Source organism: Octodon degus, unplaced genomic scaffold (genome assembly GCF_000260255.1).
Source record: "Octodon degus isolate 3935 unplaced genomic scaffold, OctDeg1.0 scaffold00163, whole genome shotgun sequence".
NCBI lineage: Eukaryota > Metazoa > Chordata > Mammalia > Rodentia > Octodontidae > Octodon > Octodon degus.
This window is the reverse complement of record NW_004524739.1, coordinates 638,474-648,135: the sequence shown is the minus strand read 5'-3', so window position 1 is coordinate 648,135 and position 9,662 is coordinate 638,474. Positions and strand designations below refer to the sequence as shown.

The following is a 9,662-nucleotide window of genomic DNA, read 5'->3' as shown; positions in this document are numbered from 1 at the left end:
CCCCCCCCCACAGCTCAATTTGTATACCAGACACTTTGGTTAAACAGGCAGGCACAGTGATACACACCTGTAATCCCAGCCTGGGTTACATAGTGAGTTCAAGAATACCCTGAACTACAAAGTTAAAAAGAGGGAACAGAAAAGACAAACCAACCAACCCTGATGAAATTATTCCTAACTTTATTGCTAACTTTTCTAACTGTTTACAGTCTAAAAGGGTACATAGAGCCAGGGATGTAACAGCAGCATGGCACCTGCCTGGCAAAAGGTCCTGAGTTCAATTTCCAATACCTACCGGGGGAAAAAAAAATAGTGCATATTTGCTTCTACTAGCAAGGATATTATAGCCTCTTGGTTTTGTCTTTTCTCTGGAAACCCTATGCTCCTGGTCTGTCAGTAGTATGGTACCCAGAGAATAGGAGAGTGCTGCCCCTTAAGATGCACAGAGCCACTGAGAGCCAGTGAGTAATGAGCAGACTGTAAACCACAAAGGAAGTCAATTATCAGGCACTCACCTGAGTCAATCCACCAATCTCCTTCACAGACACATACAGGCGATAGAGGTCTAGCGGTTTTCTACCCACTGCAGGCAGGTTTGTCATGCCCATGGCCTTCTCCTCTGTGAAGGCCAGGTAACGGTCCACCCACATTTTCCTCTCAGGCTCTCCACCCAACTCATATAATTTGGTGATCTTCTCATTGGTTGTAGTAGAAGAACTGGATTTCTGAAAGGGATAGGTCAAAATTCATAGAATACATCAAACCCAAAGCTAATGTTAACAGCTTCAAGTTTCATGATAAGGACTGCAGTAAAGTTTCCTAGTCCAGGATGGTTGCTAACACTTGTTCTGTGCTTACAAGGAGCTACAGTCCTTACTGCAAAAGAAGTAAGCTAATGCTGATCTGACTGTATGACAGTCTCTCGCTAAATCACACAGGCTGGCTTTAATCTTGCAATCATCCTGGCTCAGGCATCCAGAGAAGCTAGGCAGGTTTTTTTTTTTGTGTGTGTGTAACCGGGGTTTTGAACTCAGGCCCTTGTGCTTGCCAGGCAAGCGCTTATTCTACCGAGCAATTTCCCCGTCCCCAAGTTTGTTTTTTTTGGGGGGGACCGACTTTTGCTATGTATTCTAGACCATCCTTGAACTCACTATGTAGCCCAGAGGTCAGGTGTGATGGTGTACACCTGTAATTCCAGCACTTGGGAGGCAGAGGCAGGAAGATTGAGAGATTGAGACCAGCCTGGGCTACGTGAGTTTAAGGTCAGCCTGAATTACATAGTGAGACACTGCCTCAAAACAAACAAACAAACAAACAAAACCAAACCACCACCACCACCACCACCACCACCACCACCACCACCACCACCACCACCACCACAACAACACCAAAGGAACAAAAAGCTATGTAGCCCAGGCTGGCCTTGAACCCAAAGTGATCCTCTTGTCTTAGCCTCACAAATGCTGGGATCACATTTTCTTTTCTGGTACCAGGGATCAAACTCATGACCTTACACTTGCCAGGCAGACACTTATGCCGCTGAGCTATATCCCTGGTCACAGATCTCAGTTTTAAAGGCAGGACTAAACTTAAACTGTTGCCTACCTTACATCAAAGCTATACAACTGTCAAAGGGACCTGCACACACTTTTATTGTTCAAGAAACTAAAAACGTTTTGAAGACAACCGGTTAGGGTTAGACTAAAATGAGAAAAAACCATTTTCTCTTCTCAAGAACGATAGATCTCCCACCAACCTGATAGGCTTTAGATATCATCCTGCCTAAGACAAACGTGTGCCCAAAGGGTTGAGAGCCAGAGGAGAAACATAGGCTACAGGAAGATATGATTTTTATTTCCCCTACTTATAAGCAACAGGAGGAAAAGTGAGGTATTATCAAGGCCAGAAATGTTTAAAATGGCCCAAATGGGGCCAGGAGATGGTTCAGTAGAATAAGCGCTTCCCTGGCAAGCGCAAGGGCCTGAGTTCAATCTCTGGTTCCACACACACACAACCCTGCTTCACTTTAAAATGGTCCAAATGCTGGGCAGGGCCCAGGGCTGCTACACAGCCTAACAAAGAACACATCCAGGACCAACCACAGATATCCCTAAGATAATCTCCATCTACCTTATTTCTTCCTTTACACAATAAAGGCTTACCAACTATTCTCATTGCTGTAAAGGCCAGGAAGAAAAAAACAAATTGCCATTGCATGCACTATCAGTGCCTGAGTGGAGGACATATAGTTTCACAGAGGTATCAGCCAAATAGTACAGGGGATTCTATGCTGTAGGGGCAGGCATTACTACTACACCTTACAGTTCTAAGATTGTGCTAGTCTTTATTATTTACATCAGGATCCCCAATGCTCACTAAAACCTAATTCAATGAGCTATTATTCTGGGGTCCTTCTTGATAAAGAGACAACAGATGATTTTTCAGATTACTCAGTGTCTCCAGGGAGATAGCTCAGAGTTGAATAAGCCCTTGCCTCCCAAGCGCAAGTTCCTGAGTTCAATCTCAGGTACAAAACCAAAACACAAGACTAGTCAGTGTCATAAAAGGCTAAAATCTTGTTATTTTTTATTCCCTTTCTATCACTGAAAAGGATACAATACACAGCTGAAAGGAATATAGACAAAAACTATTACCTTGGACTTGGATTCTGTCTTAGGTGTCCCATCTGCCTTGTTATTCATTTTGGTGGCTGGAGTTAACTTAACATCACCAAGGCCCATCATCTCTGGGCTGGCTGCCATGCCTGTAAGTGAGAAAAACAAATTCTCAAGTCCAGCAGGTTTAGTTGTGACTTAAAGAACACTTTGGTGGTGGTGGTGGGATGCAGGGCAGAGCTCATGCTGAGGTATATCTTTAGCCCCCTCCGTCCTAATTTTGAGATACCTTTCCTGCCTCAGCCTTTCTATGGCATCATGGCCCAGATGGCTCTTAATATTCCTAGGGTGGGCAATGACTAAGATTTACCTGCAGAATTGTTGGCCATGGTTCCACCCATGGGATATGGGGGTCCCTGAGGGTTGATCATGCCAGCCATACTATTAATCCCTTGTCCATAGGGAGGTCCAGTTCCCATCATGCCCCCCTGATTCATATTGGGGTAGCCTGGTGGCCTGAGGAAGAAGTAAGAGACAAGAGTTAGAGACACTAGGCTTTCCGATCTGGACTTGAGCTACATAAAGTTGTATAACTGTCTAGTTAGTCTTAAAGGGCCCCCAAATTATATTATCTTTTACTTCCCACAGAGATCTAAGGAGGGGTTGAGCAAACACTAACTCAACTTTAAGGGGTCTACTCCTTGAAGAATAGTGTCCTACTCTACCTCCTAAGCATGGTCTTCCTTCCCACCACCTCCAAAGTCAAGGCATATTTCTATTTAAGGGATCTCTCTATAGGCACATGCCACCACAAAGTTCTTTATTTATTTATTTATTTGTTTGTTTATTTAGTGTGTGTGTGGCCAGCTCAGCCCACCAGGGGGCGGGCCTGGCTGGCATGTGGTGCTGGGGATTGAACCGCAGTGCCTGTGTTTTGCTTAGCTTAGCTTGTTCTAAGTAGGTGCTTTAGACCACTGAGCCATCTCACCAGCCCCCACACAGTTCTTTACATAGGACATCATTTGAAATTTGACACCAATCTAAAAGTATCGATTTGTTGTGTTTATCTTTACACTTCAAAGTTTTCTAAAGAGTTCTCCACAAAAATGTATTTATTAGTCATACATACATAGACATACAAATAAATCTTGCACTGACACCCTCTTCATGTCCCACACCTTACCTGTTTTGGATAGAGTTGGCAGCAACGTGCATGGCGACAGCAGATTCTTGAGTTTTCCGATTCATGCCTCCTGGTGGAGGACACATCCCTGACCCAACCTGAGGTGGCATATTGGCCATATTAGGTCCATAAGGCCTGTTGCCCATGGAGGCATGACTCATTCTCCCTGGAGGGAGTGTGCCATAAGGTGGGATGCCAGGCTGCCCATGCATTTGACTTCCAGCACCCATAGGGTTCATGCTTCCAGCCATGCCTGCACTGGGATAGTTGGCATTGGGCAAGGCATTATAATTTGGCTGCCTGGGGTAGCCTCCTGGGAGGGAAAGGAGAAGACATAGTTATTGACTTGTTAGCAACTCACTGCTCAACTGTATAAAAACCACACAGCAAGAATCATCCAATAGTTTCATTAAGGTTAGGGATTTAGCTTACTGGCACAACACCTTCTGGGCAAGTGTGAGGTCTTGAGTTTGATTCTCCGTATCTCCCCCATCCCTTTCCAAATTTCATTAAGAATATCAACTTTATGGTATCCTTTACCCTCATTGGAAAAAAAAGGGAAAGCTGGGAGCGTGTAAAGACAGGCCTTAGTTGTCTTGCACCTACTTAGAACAAGCTAAGCTAAACAAAGCACGGGGACTGCGGTTCAGTCCCCCAGCACCACATACCAGCCAGCCTCGCCCCCTGGTGGGCTGAGCTGGCCACACACACACATACACACACACAATAAATAAATGTTTAAAAAAAAAAAGAAATAAAAAAAAAAAAGAGAATGCAACTATATATCTATCCTAACCACTTTGAATACACAGAAAAATATGGACCGCTTCACGAATCTGCGCATCATCCTTGCACAGGGGCCATGCTAATCTTCTCTGTATCGTTCCAATTTTAGTATTCGTGCTGCCGAAGCGAGCACTTAGTTGTCTCTTTATCCATCCACTTATTCACTCATTTGTCCAGCCCCTCAACTATGTGCAGACACACACATCTGCCTGCTTGCCTACATATCCTTCCTTGTCCTCCCCAAACCCCAGCCAAAATGTCACTCATAGTCTAGGCTAGCAATGTATTTGCAAACGTCCTGCCAGTCTACTTTATCTTTTTGGTGGTGCTGGAAATCAAATTCCCAGTTTTCTGCATGCTCTATCTCTGACATACACCCTTGGCCTGTCCCATCATCTTAAAGATAGCACAGATCAAGGCTGGCCTGGATAGTATCTAGGCCCTTTAATTCACACATGAATTTTTTTCTTTGCTAAACATTCATCTTACTTTGTATTCCATGGTCTTGACCATGGAATACAAGATAATCAGCTTTTAATCCAATTAGGACTAATTTTAAGGACAGAGGTGTTCTACTAGGAAATAGTAATTTTATAAAAGTTATAGCAATCATCTTTTTTTTGTGGTACTCTGAACTGAACACAGTGCTATCACACTTTACCTCCTCAGCCCATTTTATTTTAATTTTTATTTTGAGACAGTGTCTCAATATTCCTCTAAGCTGTTCGGGCCAGCCTCCAGCTTGTGCTTCTGCATCTGCCTCCCGAAATGCTGGAATTCCAAGTGTGTGCCATTATACCTGACTAATAGCTATCATTTATTATCTGTTGCTCAGCCATAAACTAAACATCTTATTTCCGTTTTACTAATGAAAGAGGCTCAGGGACATTCAAAAACTTGGCCATGGTGACACAGTTTAGAGAAGACGAGCTGGGACCCTGCCTTGCCCTACTTCAGGGCTTAGGCTAGGTCCATTTAAGGGAAAGGACAGGTCATCATATCAGACAAGGAATTGTTTTCTGTTCTCACATCTATTTATTCCTAACTGGGTAATATACTTACCTTGAGGGCCATACTGACCCCCCTGGGGACCATAGCTCCCCATGGAATTCTGCTGGTAGGAACCCATGCCTGTGTGCATCTGTCCTCCAGAAGGCTGACGTGGAGATAAGGCCGAGCCGGGCTGGGGGGAACTGTACTGGGGCATCTGGGGGTTCCTCTGCATATAACCTGTTTGTGAGTAGTGTTCATATGGTTATTTGTTTAGCACATTGGAAACAATATTTCCCCTTCTATCTTAGGAAATCTTATTTTCTTTAGTAGCTATTTGTATGGAGTCTCAACCTGACTGGGCCCTTTTAGGCAATTCAAAAGAGACACTGTTAACAGAACACATGTCAGTTACTGACACTAAATGGACAAAAGCAATGACAAAAACAAAATGGCCAGGGGCCGGAGAGATGGCTCAGAAGAATAAGCGCTTCCCTGGCAAGTGCAAGGGTCTAAGTTTAATCCCTAGTTCCACCAAAATAAATAAATAAATACATACATACATACATACATACAAAATGGCCAATGATTTAATTAAGACTCAATGCTGAATATTTTCCAACTGCTGACAAAATTTGGCACCATGTAGGGGAAGAGCTATTGAAACACAGATGGACACTGAGAAACAAGTGACTATTGGAGAATGCAGTTTAGAACTATCAACTTAGTCAAGACTACTCTACCTTCACAAATTGCTGCTGAGACTATCCTAAGCTCCATGGTCATGAGGTATTCTAGTGTTTGCCATAGCTCTGTGTACCTACCCCAAAGCCCAGGCTCTTACCTCGATCTTGAGCAATGCTTGATTGGTTTATGGAAGGGTGCATGATGCTGTCTGACTGGCCACTGGGGGGCCGAGGCGGCATCTGGTTGCCTGCACCAAAAAGAGAAAGTAGTGAGCAAACCACGGCAAGCCACAGAATTTCAGCTAGGTGATTTTAAAACTGGAAATGGCTCCTGTACAGACTACACACCTCCCAGTACCATACATGGTGGTCCCTCACTTATTGTGGAGGTTGCATCCCATGATAAGTGAAAATCAGTAGAAGTAGCGACATTATATTTAGTTTAGTATTTATGCATATTTAAGGCTTTACAAACCATTTCTACATTCTTAAAAACATTTCTAATGTTCTCAACCATTCTTCTAAGCTCATAAACCTATGTAATTTTAACATATGTATACCACATGGTACTGCAAAATCCTACAATATAACAAAAAATCCACGATAAATAATTTAGATTAATATTGTTTGAAAACCCGCTCAACAGTGAGTCCACAAATGTTGAACCATGAAATAGTGAGGGACTACTGTACACAATAGTATCGAGTCAAGGGATATATTCTCCAAATGCTAAAAGGAAACTACACACACATGAACAAGAGCTCCCTATCTCTGGAATCAATCATCTTCCCTCTTCTCAAAGACCAGCGTTGGTGGGTACCTGGCACTGCAGCAGGCGAAAGTGGTCCTGAGCGAGACTGAGCAACACTGGCAGGAGAGCCAACAGGGGATGGGGAGGGGCCTCGGATGCCAGGCAGGTGGGGGGAAGTATGAGGAGAGAAAGGAGACTGAGCTGGATTGCTCTGCTCTCCTTGGCTGCTGGAAATCCCTGATGTGCTCACTCCAGGACTCAGCGCTCCTTCTGTCCCCATGGGGAGATCATCTATTGAACCAGATAGATCCTGAAAGCACATATAACAACAAGGATTAATAATATATGAAAGAAAGAACTTCTGGTTTTTTTTTTTTTGTTTGTTTGTTCTTTTCTGATAGGGTCTTGCTATGTTATTCAGGTTGGACTTGAACTTGTGGCGATCTTCCTGCCTCAGCCTCCCTATGTGCAGAGGCTATAGGCATGCGCTACAAAGTCTGCCTTAAGATTCTTCTTTTAACAACTCTACTCCATGCTTAGAATTTTCCTTAAATGACTAATGCTAAATATACCATGTATGTCATCATTAGTCATGATATTAAAGTTTATATACAGCAGACTTTTTTAAAAAACAGGCATGAAATGTCTCATTGTGTAGTCCTCAAACTTGTAGTAACCCTCCTGCCTTGGCCTTCTGAGTGCTAGGATTAAAGGTGTGCATCACAACACCTGGTAAATGTTTTAGACTTTGTCAGCTGTACAGTTTTTGTCAAAATACTCAAGTTCTGCCACTGTATTATAAAAGTAGCTACAAACAAATTAGAAATGAGTATTGTGGGGGCCTGCCCATTAGCTCAGGTGTTTAAGAGCCTGTTGAAACAAAGCAGTCAGGCCCAGGATGCTGTGGTTCGATCCCCTCATCCTCAAGCCAAACCAGACCTGCCCTGAGGCAACCTAAGCGCCCCCTACCCCCAAAAAGGAATGCATATGGCTGTATTCCAATAAAAGTTTATAAATAATAATAAGATAGCTGAATCCTAAATTATAATTGTCAACCCCTGTTCTGCCTTCTCATATTTAGTACTTTACTTCCCACTTCTAAATTCTTTACTCTTAGGAGAATAGCTAATTCAGCATACATTAGTTCTTTTCCAATGAAGAAACTACAAAATATTTCCATAATGGCACCAAGAGCTATAAGACAACAGTAACAAACTAGGCATGATGGCTCATGCGTGCTAATTCCAGCATTTGGGAGGAGAGGCAGGACCAGGCAGAACATAGGTAGCCAGGACTACCTAGAGAGTGTGAGGCTAATCAGCAAAATACTGTGAATGAATGAATGAATAAATGCCTGAATGAACAAACGAATGAACGAAAAGGAAGGAAGAAAGGAAGGGAGGGACAAAAAAGGGAGGGAAGAAAAATGAAGGACAGAAAAAAGTCAACGAAGTTGGGTAACATTTACTAGAGGTTGCTGTGTCTTCAGATTAATACTCTCTCATGCATCAAAAACTCTATCCCTTCCAATTACTATACAGTACTTTGCAACATAAGGGGTAGGAGGTGAGAAAGGGATGGATATAACTGCATGGCAAAGAATTTCCTAACTGCCAAGAAGGTTTGGGACTGTATTTCTTAACACCTGGCATATGAGATGAACAAATGTTTGCCAACTAAACAAATTCAAATTTCCCCTCAACGTTCAGTTTTTCAGTGAGAAGCTGATATTTGAGAGCTTTGCTTGTCTTGAATTAATCAGTAAAGAGTTTACTTTGGGTCAATAAACTCCAAGATTAGCAATCAAGAACTCAATTTGAAAAATATTCATCCTAGGAAATGTACTCCAAATCCTATCACATGTTCATCCTCAAGCAAAACCACTTCAGGCTGGGAACTAGCTATACACTGAAGATCAGATGAACACCTTGATACGTAAATAGTTGAGAAACATCTAAAGGAGATCCAAGCTGGCCTGATTTGAGTCTCTTCCTACTAAAGATAAGCTGAAAGTGAGTGCATAACACTTAAGGAGGCTAGAGGACCCCTTAAGATGTTTTCTCCTGAGCTGGGGAGATAGCTCTGGTGGCACCAGGCATGGTAGTGCACGTCTGTAATCCCAGCACTAGGGAGGCTGAGATGAGATCCGAACTGCCTAGCAAGACTGTATAAAAAACAAAACAAAAAAAAAACTTTCAGGTTTCCAAGGTGGTCAGATTTTCCATGAACCACTTGGCTATTTAACGTGGGTGGGAACATTTCTATTGCATTCTATGGGAATAAAGCTTTCTTCTGAGGTAAGGTAGGAGACAGGCATCTATGTCCAGCTTTCCATGTTAGCTGACAAGTCAAAAAAAAAAAAAAAAAAAAGCTAGCTTTCTTGCCACTAAGTGGTAGAACTGGGATACCACAACATACTTTAAAATTGCAATTATAGTAACTTCTAATGCAGAGAACAACTCAGGACAACTTGCAGGTAACAGCAATGACCTCTTCCCTCTCAAAGGACCAAAGCACATGGAATTAAAAAGAGCTCTGGGTTCATTCCAATGGAGATGGACTCTATATTTTCATTCTCTTCTCTCCCTTGTAGGATTGAACTGAAGGCCTTCCACTGAGCTATACATTCCCAATTCTTTTTTTGAGATAGG

General features: G+C 42.8%; 1 protein-coding gene and 1 non-coding gene across 5 annotated transcripts in view; both read right to left on the bottom strand.

Moving 5' to 3' along the window:
• The window catches only part of Arid1a (AT-rich interaction domain 1A), a 100,268-nt gene that overhangs the window by 14,972 nt on the left and 75,634 nt on the right, over nucleotides 1–9,662 (bottom strand). For 2 of the 4 annotated variants that reach the window (XM_023702970.1, XM_023702972.1), the window contains exons 5-11: nucleotides 7,081–7,321; nucleotides 6,419–6,511; nucleotides 5,647–5,814; nucleotides 3,799–4,111; nucleotides 2,986–3,131; nucleotides 2,655–2,764; nucleotides 516–725 (exon numbers count right to left, since the gene is read on the bottom strand). In XM_023702970.1, the coding sequence (XP_023558738.1) occupies nucleotides 516–725; nucleotides 2,655–2,764; nucleotides 2,986–3,131; nucleotides 3,799–4,111; nucleotides 5,647–5,814; nucleotides 6,419–6,511; nucleotides 7,081–7,321 (1,281 nt within the window). The remainder of the gene's footprint in view (nucleotides 1–515; nucleotides 726–2,654; nucleotides 2,765–2,985; nucleotides 3,132–3,798; nucleotides 4,112–5,646; nucleotides 5,815–6,418; nucleotides 6,512–7,080; nucleotides 7,322–9,662) is intronic. The other 2 variants (XM_023702971.1, XM_023702973.1) reach the window with 1 other exon arrangement.
• LOC111813086 lies at nucleotides 4,611–4,717 on the bottom strand. The gene has a single exon (XR_002818424.1). It is a non-coding gene; the product is annotated as a U6 spliceosomal RNA (small nuclear RNA).